The sequence below is a fragment of the Balaenoptera acutorostrata genome, chromosome 7, assembly GCF_949987535.1.
Source record: "Balaenoptera acutorostrata chromosome 7, mBalAcu1.1, whole genome shotgun sequence".
In the NCBI taxonomy this organism is placed as follows: domain Eukaryota; kingdom Metazoa; phylum Chordata; class Mammalia; order Artiodactyla; family Balaenopteridae; genus Balaenoptera; species Balaenoptera acutorostrata.
In genome coordinates this window covers 11252911-11272604 of record NC_080070.1, presented here as the reverse complement: position 1 = coordinate 11272604, position 19694 = coordinate 11252911, and the positions used below count along the sequence as shown (strand labels likewise).

General features: G+C 37.7%; 1 protein-coding gene across 1 annotated transcript in view; it reads right to left on the bottom strand.

The window, feature by feature from the left end:
• The window catches only part of TPK1 (thiamin pyrophosphokinase 1), a 363387-nt gene that overhangs the window by 214280 nt on the left and 129413 nt on the right, over positions 1 to 19694 (bottom strand). The window contains exon 4 of the mRNA XM_057550558.1: positions 16836 to 16905. Within this exon, the coding sequence (XP_057406541.1) occupies positions 16836 to 16905 (70 nt within the window). The remainder of the gene's footprint in view (positions 1 to 16835; positions 16906 to 19694) is intronic.

Genomic DNA, 19694 nt, shown 5'->3' with positions numbered 1-19694 from the left:
GAAGAATCAACATTGTGAAAATGACTACACTACCCAAAGCAATCTACAGATTCAATGCAATCCCTATCAAGTTACCAATGGCATTTTTTACAGAACTAGAACAAAAAATCTTAAAATTTGTATGGAGACACAAAAGACCCTGAATAGCCAAAGCAGTCTTGAGGGAAAAAAAACAGAGCTGGAGGAATCAGACTCCCTGACTTCAGACTATACTACAAAGCTACCGTAATCAAGACAATATGTTACTGGCACAAACACAGAAACATAGATCAATGGAACAAGATAGAAAGCCCAGAGATAAACCCACGCACCTATGGTCAACTAAGCTATGACAAAGGAGGCAAAGATATACAATGGAGAAAAGACAGTCTCTTCAATAAGTGGTGCTGGGAAAACTGGACAGATACATGTAAAAGAATGAAATTAGAACACTCCCTAACACCATACACAGAAATAAACTCAAAATGGATTAGAGACCTAACTATAAGACCAGACACTATAAAACTCTTAGCGGAAAACATAGGAAGAACACACTTTGACACAAATCACAGCAAGATCTTTTTTGACCCACCTCCTAGAGTAATGGAAATAAAAACAAAAATAAACAAGTGGGACCTAATGAAACTTCAAAGCTTTTGCACAGCAAAGGAAACCATAAACATGACAAAAAGACAACCCTCAGAATGGGAGAAAATATTTGCAAACGAATCAACGGAGAAAGGATTACTCTCCAAAATATATAAACAGCTCATGCAGCTCAATATTAAAGAAACAAACAACCCAATCCAAAAATGGGTAGAAGACCTAAATAGCCATTTCTCCAAAGAAGACATACAGATGGCCAAGAAGCACGTGAAAAGCTGCTCAACATCACTAATTATTAGAGAAATGCAAATCAAAACTACAATGAGGTATCACCTCACACCAGTTAGAATGGGCATCATCAGAAAATCTACAAACAACAAATGCTGGCGAGGGTGTGGAGAAAAGGGAACCCTCTTGCACTGTTGGTGGGAATGTAAATTGATACAGCCACTATGGAGAACAGTATGGAGGTTCCTTAAAGAACTAAAAATAGAATTACCATATGATCCAGTAATCCCACTACTGGGCATATACCCAGAGAAAACCATAATTCAAGAAGACACATGCGAAGATTAACCAAGATGGCGGAGTAGAAGGACGTGCTCTCACTCCCTCTTGCGAGAGCACCAGAATCACAACTGGCTGCTGGACAATCATTGACAGGAAGACCCTGGACTTCACCAAGAAGGACACCCCACGTCCAAGGACAGAGGAGAAGCCACAGTGAGACGGTAGGAGGGGCTCAATCAGAGTAAAATCAAATCCCATAACTGCTGGGTGGGTGACTCACAGACTGGCGAACACTTATACCACAGAAGTCCACCCACTGGAGTGAAGGTTCTGAGCCCCACCTCAGGCTTCCCAACCTGGGGGTCCGGCAAAGGGAGGAGGAATTCCTAGAGAATCAGACTTTGAAGTCTAGTGGGAATTGATTGCAGGACTGTGACAGGACTGGGGGAAACAGAGACCCCACTCTTGGAGGGCACACACAAAGTAATGTGTGCATCGGGACCCAGGGGAAGGAGCAGTGACCCTGGGGGAGACTGAACCAGACGTACCTGCTGGTGTTGGGGGGTCTCCTGCAGAGGCGAGTGGTGGCTCTGTTTCACCGTGGGGATAAGGACACTGGCAGCAGAGGTCCTGGGAAGTTCTCCTTGGCGTGAGCCCTCCCAGAGTCTGCCATTAACCCCACCAAAGAGCACGGGTAGGCTCCAGTGTTGGGTTGCCTCAGGCAAAACAACCAACAGGGAGGGAACCCAGCCCCACCCATCAACAGTCAAGTGGATTAAGGTTTTACTGGGCTCTGATCGCCACAGCAACAGGGAGGGAACCCAGCCCCACCCATCAACAGTCAAGTGGATTAAGGTTTTACTGAGCTCTGACCGCCACAGCAACAGTCAGCTCTACCCACCACCAGAGCCTCCCATCAAGCCTCTTAGATAGCCTCAACCACCAGAGGGCAGACAACAGAAGCAAGAAAAACTACAATCCTGCAGCCTGTGGACCAAAAACCACAGTTACAGAAAGACAGAGAAGATGAAAAGGCAGAGGGCTATGTACCAGATGAAGGAACAAGAAAAAACCCCAGAAAAACAACTAAATGAAGTGGAGATAGGCAACCTTCCAGAAAAAGAATTCAGAATAATGATAGTGAAGATGATCCAGGACCTCGGAATAAGAATGGAGGCAAAGATTGAGAAGATGCAAGAAATGATTAACAAAGACCTAGAAGAATTAAAGAACAAACAAACAGAGATGACCAATACAATAACTGAAATGAAAACTACACTAGAAGGAATCAATAGCAGAATAACTGAGGCAGAAGAACGGATAAGTGACCTGGAAGACAGAATGGTGGAATTCACTGCTGCGGAACAGACTAAAGAAAAAAGAATAAAAAGAAATGAAGACAGCCTAAGAGACCTCTGGGACAACATTAAACGCAACAACATTCGCATTATAGGGGTCCCAGAAGGAGAAGAGAGAGAGAAAGGACCAGAGAAAATATTTGAAGAGATTATAATCGAAAACTTCCCTAACATGGGAAAGGAAATAGCCACCCAAGTCCAGGAAGCGCAGAGAGTCCCATACAGAATAAACTCAAGGAGAAACACGCCGAGACACATAGTAATCAAAGTGGCAAAAATTAAAGACAAAGAAAAATTATTGAAAGCAGCAAGGGAAAAACGACAAATAACATACAAGGGAACCCCCATAAGGTTAACAGCTGATTTCTCAGCAGAAACTCTGCAAACCAGAAGGGAGTGGCATGAAATACTTAAAGTGATGAAAGGGAAGAACCTACAACCAAGATTACTCTACCCAGCAAGGATCTCATTTAGATTTGATGGAGAAATCAAAAGCTTTACAGACAAGCAAAAGCTAAGAGAATTCAGCACCACCAAACCAGCTCTACAACAAATGCTAAAGGAACTTCTCTAAGTGGGAAACACAAGAGAAGAAAAGGACCTACAAAAACAAACCCAAAACAATTAAGAAAATGGTCATAGGAACATACATATCGATAATTACCTTAAACGTGAATGGATTAAATGCCCCAACCAAAAGACATAGACTGGCTGAATGGATACAAAAACAAGACCCATATATATGCTGTCTACAAGAGACCCACTTCAGACCTAGGGACACATACAGACTGAAAGTGAGGGGATGGAAAAAGATATTCCATGCAAATGGAAATCAAAAGAAAGCTGGAGTAGCTATACTCATATCAGATAAAATAGACTTTAAAATAAAGAATGTTACAAGAGACAAGGAAGGACACTACATAATGATCCAGGGATCAATCCAAGAAGAAGATATAACAATTATAAATATATATGCACCCAACATAGGAGCACCTCAATACATAACACAACTGCTAACAGCTATAAAAGAGGAAATCGACAGTAACACAATAATAGTGGGGGACTTTAACACCTCACTTACACCAATGGACAGATCATCCAAAATGAAAATAAATAAGGAAACAGAAGCTTTAAATGACACAATAGACCAGATAGATTTAATTGATATATATAGGACATTCCATCCAAAAACGGCAGATTACACGTTCTTCTCAAGTGCACACGGAACATTCTCCAGGATAGATCACATCTTGGGTCACAAATCAAGCCTCAGTAAATTTAAGAAAATTGAAATCATATCAAGCATCTTTTCTGACCACAACGCTATGAGATTAGAAATGAATTACAGGGAAAAAAACGTAAAAAAGACAAACACATGGAGGCTAAACAATACGTTACTAAATAACCAAGAGATCACTGAAGAAATCAAACAGGAAATAAAAAAATACCTAGAGACAAATGACAATGAAAACACGACGACCCAAAACCTATGGGATGCAGCAAAAGCGGTTCTAAGAGGGAAGTTTATAGCTATACAAGCCTACCTAAAGAAACAAGAAAAATCTCAAGTAAACAATCTAACTTTACACCTAAAGAAACTAGAGAAAGAAGAACAAACAAAACCCAAAGTTAGCAGAAGGAAAGAAATCATAAAGATCAGAGCAGAAATAAATGAAATAGAAACAAAGAAAACAATAGCAAAGATCAATAAAACTAAAAGTTGGTTCTTTGAGAAGATAAACAAAATTGATAAGCCATTAGCCAGACTCATCAAGAAAAAGAGGGAGAGGACTCAAATCAATAAAATCAGAAATGAAAAAGGAGAAGTTACAACAGACACCGCAGAAATACAAAACATCCTAAGAGACTACTACAAGCAACTTTATGCCAATAAAATGGACAACCTGGAAGAAATGGACAAATTCTTAGAAAGGTATAACCTTCCAAGACTGAACCAGGAAGAAACAGAAAATATGAACAGACCAATCACAAGTAATGAAATTGAAACTGTGATTAAAAATCTTCCAACAAACAAAAGTCCAGGACCAGATGGCTTCACAGGTGAATTCTATCAAACATTTAGAGAAGAGCTAACACCCATCCTTCTCAAACTCCTCCAAAAAATTGCAGAGGAAGGAACTCTCCCAAACTCATTCTATGAGGCCACCATCACCCTGATACCAAAACCAGACAAAGACACTACAAAAAAAGAAAATTACAGACCAATATCACTGATGAATATAGATGCAAAAATCCTCAACAAAATACTAGCAAACAGAATCCAACAACACATTAAAAGGATCATACACCACGATCAAGTGGGATTTATCCCAGGGATGCAAGGATTCTTCAATATACGCAAATCAATCAATGTGATACACCATATTAACAAATTGAAGAATAAAAACCATATGATCATCTCAATAGATGCAGAAAAAGCTTTTGACAAAATTCAACACCCATTTATGATAAAAACTCTCCAGAAAGTGGGCATAGAGGGAACCTACCTCAACATAATAAAGGCCATATATGACAAACCCACAGCAAACATCATTCTCAATGGTGAAAAACTGAAAGCATTTCCTCTAAGATCAGGAACGAGACAAGGATGTCCACTCTCACCACTATTATTCAACATAGTTCTGGAAGTCCTAGCCACGGCAATCAGAGAAGAAAAAGAAATAAAAGGAATACAAATTGGAAAAGAAGAAGTAAAACTGTCACTGTTTGCGGATGACATGATACTATACATAGAGAATCCTAAAACTGCCACCAGAAAACTGCTAGAGCTAATTAATGAATATGGTAAAGTTGCAGGTTACAAAATTAATGCACAGAAATCTCTTGCATTCCTATACACTAATGATGAAAAATCTGAAAGAGAAATTATGGAAACACTCCCATTTACCATTGCAACAAAAAGAATAAAATACCTAGGAATAAACCTACCTAGGGAGACAAAAGACCTGTATGCAGAAAACTATAAGACACTGATGAAAGAAATTAAAGATGATACCAACAGATGGAGAGATATACCATGTTCTTGGATTGGAAGAATCAACATTGTGAAAATGAGTATACTACCCAAAGCAATCTACAGATTCAATGCAATCCCTATCAAATTACCAATGGCATTTGTTACGGAGCTAGAACAAATCATCTTAAAATTTGTATGGAGACACAAAAGACCCCGAATAGCCAAAGCAGTCTTGAGGCAAAAAAATGGAGCTGGAGGAATCAGACTCCCTGACTTCAGACTATACTACAAAGCTACAGTAATCAAGACAATATGGTACTGGCACAAAAACAGAAACATAGATCAATGGAACAAGATAGAAAGCCCAGAGATTAACCCACGCACCTATGGTCAACTAATCTATGACAAAGGAGGCAAAGATATACAATGGAGAAAAGACAGTCTCTTCAATAAGTGGTGCTGGGAAAACTGGACAGCCACATGTAAAAGAATGAAATTAGAATACTCCCTAACACCATACACAAAAATAAACTCAAAATGGATTAGAGACCTAAATATAAGACTGGACACTATAAAACTCTTAGAGGAAAACATAGGAAGAACACTCTTTGACATAAATCACAGCAAGATCTTTTTCGATCCACCTCCTAGAGTAATGGAAATAAAAACAAAAATAAACAAGTGGGACCTAATGAAACTTCAAAGCTTTTGCACAGCAAAGGAAACCATAAACAAGACGAAAAGACAACCCTCAGAATGGGAGAAAATATTTGCAAATGAATCAACGGACAAAGGATTAATCTCCAAAATATATAAACAGCTCATTCAGCTCAATATCAAAGAAACAAACACCCCAATCCAAAAATGGGCAGAAGACCTAAATAGACATTTCTCCAAAGAAGACATACAGACGGCCACGAAGCACATGAAAAGATGCTCAACATCACTAATTAGAGAAATGCAAATCAAAACTACAATGAGGTATCACCTCACTCCTGTTAGAATGGGCATCATCAGAAAATCTACAAACAACAAATGCTGGAGAGGGTGTGGAGAAAAGGGAACCCTCTTGCACTGTTGGTGGGAATGTAAATTGATACAGCCACTATGGAGAACAATATGGAGGTTCCTTAAAAAACTAAAAATAGAATTACCATATGACCCAGCAATCCCACTACTGGGCATATACCCAGAGAAAACCGTAATTCAAAAAAACACATGCACCCGAATGTTCATTGCAGCACTATTTACAATAGCCAGGTCATGGAAGCAACCTAAATGCCCATCAACAGACGAATGGATAAAGAAGTTGTGGTACATATATATGATGGAATATTATTCAGCCATAAAAAGGAACGAAATTGAGTCATTTGTTGAGAAGTGGATGGATCTAGAGACTGTCATACAGAGTGAAGTAAGTCAGAAAGAGAAAAACAAATATCGTATGTTAATGCATGTATGTGGAACGTAGAAAAATGGTACAGATGAGCCAGTTTGCAGGGCAGAAGTTGAGACACAGATGTAGAGAATGGACATATGGACACCAAGGGGGGAAAACTGCGATGAGGTGGGGATGGTGATGTGCTGAATTGGGCGATTGGGATTGACATGTATACACTGATGTGTATAAAACTGATGCCTAATAAGAACCTGCAGTATAAAAAAACAAACAAAACAACTAATACTAAACTTTCATTGGGTTATTTGTATGGAAATATGTTAATATAAATGTTTCAGACATTACATGAAATTTCTAAAAATCTTATATTTGTATTTGTATGGAAATATGTATGGAAATATGTTAATATAAATGTTTCAGACAGTACATGAAATTTCTAAAAATCTTATATTTGTATTTGTATGGAAATATGTATGGAAATATGTTAATATAAATGTTTCAGACATTACATGAAATTTCTAAAAATCTTATATTTGTATTTGTATGGAAATATGTATGGAAATATGTTAATATAAATGTTTCAGACATTACATGAAATTTCTAAAAATCTTATATTTGTATTTGTATGGAAATATGTATGGAGATATGTTAATATAAATGTTTCAGACATTACATGAAATTTCTAAAAATCTTATATTTGTATTTGTATGGAAATATGTATGGAAATATGTTAATATAAATGTTTCAGACATTACATGAAATTTCTAAAAATCTTATATTTGTATTTGTATGGAAATATGTTAATATAAATGTTTCAGACATTACAGGAAACGTCTAAAAATCTTATATGTTCTGGTATAATGTTATAAGTAATAATCCTAGTTATTACTTTAAAATGTATATCTCAGAAATAACTAATTTTCTTGTCAACTGCATTATTATGAACTTTCATCAAATCTTTAACCATGGTCATTTTTAAGTCTTTTGTCATTTACAGACAGTTCTGGGTGTACTCTGATGATTTTGCAAATATGTTCCTATAAAAGAGTTTCATCTTCAAGAAATTCATGGAAAAGACTCTGACAAGTACAGGTTTCTGGTAACTGACTGTACTGCTGAACTGAATGAATAAGCATTTTCAGAACTCTAATGAAAAACTGATGAACTCATAAAAGTGCTAACAAAAGATCAAGATGAAAAAAAAGAAATTAATTACATGGGACTGAGTGAACTGATGAGGATGAGTATAATTTTTGTGACTTTCTGTCTGAATTAAAAAAAAAAAAAAATCCCACAAGGACTCAGAGGAAAAGAATATACAAATCAATTTTCACTGCAAAGTAAAGGAGCTGTTACAGTGGAGGATTACTGGACTGAATGTCAATGTTATGACATAGTATAAGTGTGTTTCATGTTTGGTAATTGCAATCATTGTTGCTTTTGTTGTGGTCATCCATGTACAATGCTTGGTGTCAGTCTATCTATCTCTTATAAAAATAAAATACAGTGTGTGTGTGTGTAAAAAAAAAAAAAAAAAAAAAAAAAAAAAAAAAAAAAAAAAGAAGACACATGCACCCCAATGTTCATTGCAGCACTATTTACAATAATAGCCAGTTAATGGAAGCAAACTAAATGCCCATCAACAGATGAATGGATAAAGAAGTTGTGGTACATATATACAATGGAATATTAGCCATAAAAAGGAACAAAACTGGGTCATTTGTTGAGACGTGGATGGATCTAGAGACTGTCATACAGGGTGAAGTAAGTCAGAAAGAGAAAAACAAATATCGTATATTAACGCATGTATGTGGAACCTAGAAAAATGGTACAGATGAACTGGTTTGCAGGGCAGAAGTTGAGCCACAGATGTAGAGAACAAACGTACGGACACCAAGGGGGGAAAGCCACGGGGGGGGTGGGGATGGTGGTGTGGTGGTGAATTGGGCGATTGAGATTGACATGAATACACTGATGTGTATAAAACTGATGATTAATAAGAACCTGCTGTATGAAAAAATAAAATTTAAAAAAATTTTTTTAAAAAAGAATTCTCTGAATAATCCAGAAGCTAGATCTCTCCCTCAAATGTCAGTTTTCAAGAAACTACAGCCCAAGGAGGTGAAATTACTTGCAAAACATCTCACAGTAATGAAGTCACAGAATTGGATTCTGAATGCTGACCTAACTAATAAGTCCATGCACACTCTCACTACACAATTCCCATTCTAGATGCCATGGCTACCTGCCTGCAAAGAAAGGGACTGAGAGCACAAATCGTTAAAGTTACTCATATGTAGACAGACAAGTCATTGATTCCTTCATGGGTGTATCAGATAACTTGCTTCCAGATGCCTGGTTTAATTATATTGATAAAGGCTTTAGAAGCTAATTTGTAAGAAGAGCTAGTCTCCCACTTGATTCAGTTATTTAAATTATACTTTGAAAGTGGTTTAGCTGGGGCACAGTTAGCTTTAGAAAGAGAGTTACAATAGTCATCCTTTATTCCCACTCGGTTACTCTGAAAAGTGGTACTAAAACCGAGTCCCCCTAAAACCCAGTTTCTCTGCTCAGTTTATGATTAGCCTCTCTATCCAAAACCTGATTCCTTTTCTTGTCCCACCCCGGTTCCCCTCAGGATTGATGAGTATCAAAGAAAAGTGGGGACTGAAACTGAGCAAGGACCCTGCAGGGCTCTCCCAGGTACAAAAGCCCCTCTGTGTCCCCCATTTCTTGTTTGTAGAAAAGGGCTGTAGTCTCCGAGGCCTTCCCTGAGTTCCAAAGTGGTAACTAATTAGCGAAGTGAGGGAATGCAGAAACAAAGGAAAAGCAGTCAAGAAACAATAGTGTAGGCATAGCACAGAGTCCTAGTTCCTCCTCAAGGGATATCCATAACAACCTGATGCAAATCTTTGCGTTGTTCTACAGGAAATAAGACTTCTGCCAACCCAGGTGGAGGATGGTGACTACTTGCTGACCACAAGCACTGGACCCCAGGTTGGTTGGAACCAGAAGGTTGATGATTAAGATTCCTGAAACATCATCCTATTACCTCACCACCAACCAATCAGAAGAAAGGCATGCTGGTGTAGCCCTCACCCCAAGGGTCGACTTTAAAAACCCTTCCCTGAAAGCCATCAGGGAGTTCAAGTCTTTTTAGCACGAGCTATCCATTCTCCTTGCTTGGCACCCTGAATAAACGCTGTACTTTCATTCACCACAACCCTGTGTCAGCGGTTTGGCTTTGCTGTGTGGCGGGCAAGTGGACCCAAGTTTGGTTTGGTAACAGTACTAATCTGTGATGAGAAAGTTGCAAGACTATATAAAGCTAGAAAGTCCGAAATCTTAACTGTGAGAAAATTAATGGAGAGGCATAAGAAATCAAGAATGAATCTTGCTTTTCTATTTAAGCACCCAGGTCATCCTCATCCTACCCCTTATTAATCCATGTTTCATTGATTGGTCATTTGTATGAATTCAGGGAATTTTTGTTGGGTGCTAATCTTTTAAATGAAAGAGAAGACCAACTCCTAACCAACTAAGCTCAAATAGAACATTGTTTATATAAAAATAATCTTCTTTAGGACTTCCCAGTCAGGATGCTATATTCATCAATTACTGTGAGAAAACTAATCTAAAAACAACACTCCCCCCATTTCAAATTCCTACACATTAATGACACCAAAATTCATATCTATTTCTCAGACTATTATGCTGTGAGTTTCAGATTCTCAAAGTCCCACAGAATCACAATTTAAAAAGAAAACCTCTCACATTTAGCATCAAAATGCCAATAAATTCAAAGGCAAGGACCTTAGTTTCACGATAAAAGAGTCATTTAAGTAGGAATTAGAATACAATGTACAAATAATGTAAAACAATGTACAATGTAAAATAGATAGCTAGTGGGAAGCAGCCGCATAGCACAGGGAGATACAGCTCGGTGCTTTGTGACCACCTGGAGGGGTGGGATAGGGAGGGTGGGAGGGAGACACAATAGGGAAGGGATATGGGGATATATATACACATAGAGCTGATTCACTTTGTTATACAGCAGAAACTAACACAACAATGTAAAGCAATTATACTTCAATAAAGATGTTAAAAAAATAATTAAAAAAATAAAATATTACATAAAAAAAGAATACAGTGTAATATAAGACATTCTGGAAATAAGTGGGACATATTACTATTCATGATTTCAGACAAAAAATGGATAATCTTTTTAGATACAAGACATTTATGATTTATACATGCTAATAATATTAAAATATATATTTATATTTATATATATCCCTGAAGTTTCTTCTCTAGTATCAAGATACTTCTAGTACCTGATACTGTATCTTAGAAACCCTGGCTGTAAAAAAGAAAAGTTTCGTCTTTGTGACATTTCTGCCAAGATATCAAAGAAAAATCATTAATTCAATAAATTCTTGGGTGCTCATTAGTGTACTGGATATTATAAGGCACATAAAGAAGATTAATTATGATCACTGCCTTCCAGGAGTTCACCACCTAATGAGGGAGATAAGATACATCTACACATAGCTAAATCACAAGATAAAATGAGAAGGTAAATAATTACAAAGTATTATGCAAAGTTAAAGGACAATAGAGCACTAGAAATTTACGACCTAGTAAAAGATATACGTCCTTACAGCTCTAAATCAAGGTAAAATGTGAATATAACATTGTACATTTAAAAGTATTACAAGATGTAAGAGACGTCCAAGTCCCATCGGGCTGGAAGGAGAGGAAGCCCTCATGGGGCAGACAGCATTTCATTGAGCACAGCTGCATGGATAGTTTTACTACAAAACACAAAACAAAACAAAACAACACTAGCATATGCTACTAAAACCATCTGAACATCAGTACAGCAAAGGATCTATAAGCTCTGACCAATCAGAATGGACTGCCAGACAATCAGAATGGATTATGGGTGGTACCAATGTGAACAAGCTGAAGATCAGCCTGAGAAAGGGCCCTGGGCACAGGCAGTGAGGAGAAAGGACTTGGGAGAAGACAAGGCACGGCTGACAACATCAGCAAAAGCCACACCCTGATTCTCACGGAAATGAGTTTAGATTTTATCCAGGAGACAAAGGAGAAATGCTCCACCTCTCCCCAGTAACCTCTCTCACACACACACACACACACACAAACACACAAACACACACCACACGCTGGGGCCCTAACTAACCTTTTACACTCCATTAGGATCCTCAGAATATTTTCTAACACCCCCATTCTAGTTTAATGGTCCACACCCATGCTTTCCTTTGTCATAGAACCCATCACACAGAACTAGAGCTTTTCGCATTATGTGCTTTATAATCTACCACACTGAATGCTAATTTCCTCTTTACTTCTATTATACTGTAAGTTTCTTGGGGGCAGGAACTATATTTTATTTATTTATATATTCACAGTAACCATCAAAATATCTAACTGCAAAAGGAATTCAATGAATGCTTGAATGAATGAATGAATGAACGAATCACAAGTTAAATGCTACATTCTTATTCCTGCCATTGGGTTATTCTAGAGAGATTGTATCTCATTCCAAAGCTTTCTCTTTTTTTTTAGTCAGTTTACCTTAACTAGATTCTAATAGAACAGGGTTTAAAAATGCTTACCTACCTTTAAAGTCATTATTTTTTTAAATGATCAATATAAATGATTTCTCCCATATTGTCAGACTACTTATGTTGTATCATCGATTTTGTGACTGTTTCTGTACAATTCTTTATTCTCTTGTACTTGACTCCATTACTTCCTTCATCTCTTACCATAATCAGTGTGACTATAATTCTCCCGTGAGAACCTCCAGCAATGTTTCTTCATCTTTTTTTCAGATTCAGAGAGCTATGGAGTCTTTATCCCAAAAAATGTCCATCCACTCAAAATTCAATATATTATGATTCTATTTTATAAAGCCCCAAAGTAACATTAATTAGGTCAGACAGCAGTTTCCTCTGCGGGGAGCGGGTGATGACAGGGAGCAGGACGGAGGCTTCGGCAATGCCGGGATAATACTCTACTTACTGATCTCAGTACTGTTTACACTGCTGTGCTCCCCTATGTGAAAATTCATTGAGCTGTATCATTATAACTTGTGCACTTCTCTGTCTGTTTTTTAATATTCATTATGGTGGAAAACATTGGTAATTACTGTCATAGTTGACAACTTTCTGGACCCTGGTTAAAAACTGACTAGAGCAACAACTGCTCTTCTCTTACAGTATCTGTTAAAGATGCAGAAAAAGAACTAACTTGGGGCGATGGAGGAGAGCAATGGTGGTTGGGGGCGGGGGGGGAGTGCATAACCCTCCCATCATCACTTTTATTTACCTAGTACATGCAAATAACAATCGTGCAATATTCTTTGCTGTGGACAGTTCACACTTTTCTAATCTAATACAGTGTCAATAAAATCATCGCTAGAAAAACAAAACAAACCTCCAACGCCTATCAGTGATGAGCAAGAAAAAAATCTGCTCCATAAAATCTTCCTAGCAAATCTTACCCTGCTTCTCTTCTATTTTTTCACCCTCATCTCTGTATCCTGTGATTATTCTGATCATGGGGCCAGGCTTCTCCATCCTGGTTCTGACCAACGGGTTTTACCTACTTGGGAGAAGACAGGAGGCAGATGTTGTGAGCCCACCAATGGACTTTTTCATCACAGACCACTACCAGAATATAAACATGAGACTTGAGTCAGTATCAGCTGGAGCTGCAGAATTGGGGGTATTAGTCCACACATCTGATACCCAAACTTACTACCCCACATTTCCAAAAACAGACATCTGGGGTTAGGAAGACAGTCAGTTAAGGGTACAGGAGTACAGTACAAAGACTGAGTCTTCATAAAATGTCTTCCTCTTTAATCTCAAGTCCACAACCACAGCTAGGATCCAAATATCATTGGCGGCACCCATTCTATGTCTCCTTGACTGGGTCTTCACCCTGCCTCAGTTTGATGTACAGACTGAACACACACCCGAATCAGAACCTATCAGCTCTCAGAGCAGAGGTAATCTAGTTATTGAAAATACACAGGTCATCAATCAAAGTCACTCAAAACCTTACAGTGAGAGAGAACAGAGTAACTGTAATCAAATACTTATTAACAAATATTTTTTGAGTATCTAATATTCTCAGGCAATTTTCTAGGCACAAGGGACTTTACATTCATTGAGCTTACATTCACTTGAGCAAGAAAAATTAGTCATATTTTCTGAACTCCAAATGGCAGAACTCAATGCAACTCTTTGCTACTTAGGAAAAAATAACATAATTTTCTTTTTTTTTTTGGCTGCACTGGGTCTTTGTTGCTACGCACAGGCTTTCTCTAGTTGCAGCAAGCAGGGGCTACTCTTCATTTCAGTGCGCGGGCTTCTCATTGAGGTGGCTTCTCTTGTTGCGGAGCATGGGCCCTAGGGTGCTTGGGCTTCAGGAGTTGCAGCACGCAACCTCAGTAGTTGTGGCTCACGGGCTCTAGAGCACAGGCTCAGTAGTTGTGGCGCACGGGTTTAGCTGCTCCACAGCATGTGGCATCTTCCTGGACTAGGGATCGAACCCGTGTCCCCTACATTGGCAGGCGGATTCTTAACCACTGCACCACCAAAGAAGTCCCAATAACAGATAATTTTTATTTTTTTCTTTTTGTTTCTCCCAGCTCACTAGCATATACTCAAATCATCATGAATTGTTTTCACAATAAACAAAAACATTAAGGGCTTCTTTATTTAAAAAAAAAAAAAAACACCTGGTAAATGGAGAGAGGTGACTTTCAAAGTAGAAACAAAGACAAACATTTGTGAAAGATGTAGAAGACTGAATGCATTCGGTACAGGATCAGACGTAAGGTCACCACTGAGTTTTGCTTCAGCGCTATCCCTCGGCAAACCCTGCTCTCCTCTGTTACTGCCTACATCAGCCTTCCTTCTTTCTGTTCCTAATGTGTGAAGATCTCACTTTTTCTTCAACTGGAGATGATTCTCTACATATTCGTGTTTTATTGCATAATTATAAGGTATTACATTGTAGATTAGCACACTGAATAAATAAAATAGTAAGAACAAGCGAAGCAGTGGTCCACAACCCTAACTTGGCTTTTCAAAACTCATGAATATTTTTTCCATCTCCATTGTAAAGCCTTTCTGTTAAAAATACAGTTCATAGGAACCATGTTTAGTCACCTATGTCCAGTTAGTTTAACTGGGTAGGGTTTGGATTTAATGAGATTTATTCCAAGACTTTTAATTCCCACATGAAGCAGTTAGCTTCACTCATCTCCCTATTAGGGACTCTGTCTTCACCCCAGCCAGCCACGTCCCTAAGCATCAGACTATGCATCACGGCAAACACGTTATTACAACTCGAAAATCAACAACAAATACATTTTCTTCTTAAACATCTTCATACATGGACAAATGGATGCTAGATAAATCATATAAATCTTCTTGGAAGATTTCCGTAAGATTACTTATAAATGTGTTAAGAAACATAAGAAATGATTATTTCGAAATGTGGGCAAAAATAATGGCACCCATTCCCAAATCTGGCGACGTACATTGCTTTCAAGTGTGAGTAAACGTGTTGGATGTTATACTTCTTACTAGTGGCCAGCCCAATCCACTAAAATTAATCAGTACAGAAATCTATTTTTTCATAGGCATTCTAGATGGTTCTTACGATCAAGGAAGAGTTGGGAAGTACTGTGTTACTACCCTTTTGCAGCTCTGGTTCATATAATTATGTTCATGAGCTACGCCCACCACAAAGAGAAAAAGCACTCAGTACCAGGTTGCTGGCCAGTAAGCAGACTATAGGCATGAAACAAACAGCCCCCAATTCATATCTTGCCCACATGGCCATTATGCTCCCCTCTGAAGCAACTGGCCCAGACACTTCTATACACATACTTGAGTATTTTTTCACACACTGTCCATGTCAAGTCTTGGAGAATACAGTCAGAGGAATCCATAAAGTTTAAAAATAAAGACGCACAAAATGTTAAGAATTTAAATTGTCTTCCTAGCTGTCACTGTGGCTATATTCTTTGATAATGCATCCAGACATGCCCAATCTCATGCCTTCCTCCTATGGGCAATCAGCTGCTTTCAAATAAACTGCTCCAATATGAAAAATGTGAAGTAAAAATTTTGATGCCATAAAGATGTATTTTACATCATTTCAAAATACATGTATTTAATTCACACCTACAGTATGCTGCATCAAATATTTTTATTTTTTGCAGCAAGGAGGTGATTTCTCAAACTATAAATATTTCAGTACATTTAATAACACATATGGTAGAAGTAGAAGTAAATTTCATAGCTAGTCTACTTATATCTAGACTATAAATTCTTGTGTTTGCCAAGAGGATGAACTATACACATGCTGGCAATGAGCTAGATTTAAACCGTGCTTTCACCAAACGTATTCTCACATCTAAAAATAGCTCACCATGCAAAGATCAGGAAAACCAGAGAGCACAGATAACAAATCATTAAGAAATAAATTATTTATCTCTTAAAAATATATGTGTGCATAACTCAGAAGTAAGTTAAATTATACTGAGTTTTACTCAATGCTAATATAAAAATCTTGAACCTTCTACAGCAGTATATATCTTTTATATGAGATCAGTTTGTATTCCTTTAAACTGTTTGAATAAAAACTCAAATTACCATTATTTTAGTCAATGTTCAAAGTCCTCACAAATATCGATATTTGATAATGCTACTTAATGAGACTTTGAAATAGTAGAATTTTTTTTTGTTTTTAAATAAGAATAAGATTGGCCTATTTCTACTAGCAGATACCATTCAAAGCAAAGAAATAATACAACATGGTTAAGCAGGTCTCTCCCTGAGGTGGTTTTCTGTAAAAAGAATCTGAAGGAAAATGAACAGTCACCATTTACCAAGAAGAGAAAAAAACAAGCTCAAGAGCAGAACTGATATAACAGACACTGGCTGAAAGAACATACCTTTCCCTCTCTCCTTCCGTGACGTCATATAAGCGGTTGGCACCTCCATCAGCACAGGCTCTTAAAAGAGCTGCAAAAAGAAAAAAACAAAGAATATTTCAATATAGGAAGCTTAGAGCAGTATCTTTCAAAGGATGAACGTTAAAAGGCACTCAGACACACACACACACACACACACACACACACACACACACACACACACACACACACACACACACACACTCATGCTCCCCTCCTTGGATCATTTCACATTCAGCCAGGGACACTGCTGGTACTAAAAACGATCCTACACATCACACACACAAGCGAGACAGAATCACCTAAGACAAAATGTATTTCCTTTTTCCATCTTTTCCAATTCCCCTTATTAAATAAAGGAGAAGACTGTATATGATGTCTTCAGTAACTCTTAAAGCTTGTTTTTCCTTCTTTATAACAGAAGGTAGGCCTCGGGCTCAAAAACAGGTAACAGGACATAGCTTATAACTTTGCTCCCTTATTTATTTTATTTATTTATTTTTGGCTGCGTTGGGTCTTCATTGCTGCCCGCGGGCTTTCTCTAGTTGCAGTGTGCGGGCTTCTTATTGTGGTGGCTTCTCTTGTTGTGGAGCATGGGCTCTAGGTGCGCGGGCTTCAGTAGTTGCAGCACACGGACTCAGTAGTTGTGGCTTGTGGGCTCTAGAGCGCAGGGTCAGTAGTTGCGGCACACTGGCTTAGTTGCTCTGTGGCATGTGGGATCTTCCCGGACCAGGGATCAAACCCATGTCCCCTGCATTGGCAGGTGGATTCTTTTTTTTTTTTTTTTTTTTTTTTATCAAATTATTTTCCCTTTATTTATTTTATTTATTTTATTTATTTATTTATTTATTTTTGGCTGTGTTGGGTCTTCGGTTCATGCGAGGGCTTTCTCTGGTTACGGCAAGTGGGGGCCACTCCTCATCGCGGTGCGCGGGCCTCTCACCATCGCGGCCCCTCCCGCTGCGGGGCACAGGCTCCAGACGCGCAGGCTCAGCATGGCAGGTGGATTCTTAACCACTGCGCCACCAGGCAAGTCCCTTGCTCCCTTATTTTACTAATTTTTATAGAAAATTTCTATTTATGGCAGGTATTAAGGGTTTCCATATTTTACTGTGATATGAAAGATTTCTTTTAAAAATAAATCATTAGCATAACATCATAAGTTTATTTTAAAATATGAAGTAACTAATAATCTAGATATATGTGACTGTAAAAATTGAGAAGTTGGTACAAAATTGACTGAAACTTGGGAAGCACTAAGATAATCAGATAAGGCAAAAGAGCCCCAGCTGCCTCTCTAACTGGGCCTTTTTATCTCTTGGCTTACCGTGCTTTTCCCCTAGTATCACCCTAGGATTTGATGCTGCTGGTGAATCATTCCTTGAAATTTTCTTAGTCCATGGTCTACTATTTTTGTCATTGTTACTTCTCTAATTTCTAAGTTTCCTAGAAATGGTCAGTATCTTAGCATCAATTCATCCCTTTATTTAAAAAAAATATATCCTTTAATAGTTTCAAATCAAACTTTTTTTTTTTTAATCCTGGGCGATATAAGAGTGAATGCTGAGATGTCTAAGGTTCTAATTCCTCACCCTGAACAGACCAAACCCTTGCCTCTGTCCCCACATAGCTGTTAAAACCAATCATTAGGTCATAAAAATCAGCAAAGACCTTGGACACCAGCAGTTTCAGAAGAAATAAACTATAGCCCTCCATATCCAAAGGTTTCAAATTTGGTCCCCTACTGAATCTGTGGAAGGGGGCTGAATTCCTGTATTGCACCGTTTTATATTAGTGACTTGAGCATCTGCGGATTTTGATATCTCAGGGGCTCCTGGAACCAATCTCCCACGGATACCAAGAGACAACTGTATTTTTTTGAGCTACTTCTTCATTTTATTGCACTTATGAAATCACCTTCCCTTTTTGCAAATTTAGCTACACATTTAAAAGAGTGTTTATAAAATCTACCTCCAAATTTCTAGGTGTTTAATAACAGGTGGAATATTGGAAAAGATAGCTAATTGACCGTACTGGCATGAGTAAAGGTCCCAAAGAATTTTCCACTAATCAATGATATACGGAAAATAGTTTTCTATGTCCTATATTATATCAGAAATAAAACAGAGGCCAAGTGGGAAAAAAAAAAGAAATTCCTTTTTTGCTTCAGCTTCTTCTTCTGTAAATGGTAATAGTATCACCTTTGACAGAGTTATTAAGCAATTCATGATTTAATAATTATAATAGTGCTTATCACAATACTGGAACATAGTAAGCATTCAACAGACTAAAGCATTCATTAGTCCTCTTCCTCCATTCCTGTTAGAATGAAAATAAAGTCTAAAAAGCATTGTTTTTCTAGAAAAGAAAAGCCTAAGGTCCTTAAAAAGTGCAAAACAAAAATAAGAGTTTTTACAAGATATCTAAGAGGGACATCTCATTTTACCAATTACCGACAACACATATTTCCCTTTAAGGAAAGGGACCCAAATTCAAATTATACCACAAACATAACCTGCAGAAGATCACAAAATATTCTGCATATTTCCTAAATACCAAAAACTAAAAGTTCAAAAACATCAAAAGCTAAATGGAGAGATAATCTCACATACAAAAGATGCTGTAGAACAAATGAATAGGGAGATGGAAAAGACTGATAAATAGAAACAGATGGTAAACTATCAGTAATTACCCTCAGAGTATATAAAACATTTCTCTGTAAACAAAATTAACAAGCCTATTGTATCTTTTTATGTAAGATCTTTTTATGTAAAATTGATTCACTGAAGTAAAATGAAAATCTAGAAGTAGTGGCCAAGGATTATCAAATAGAACGACTTG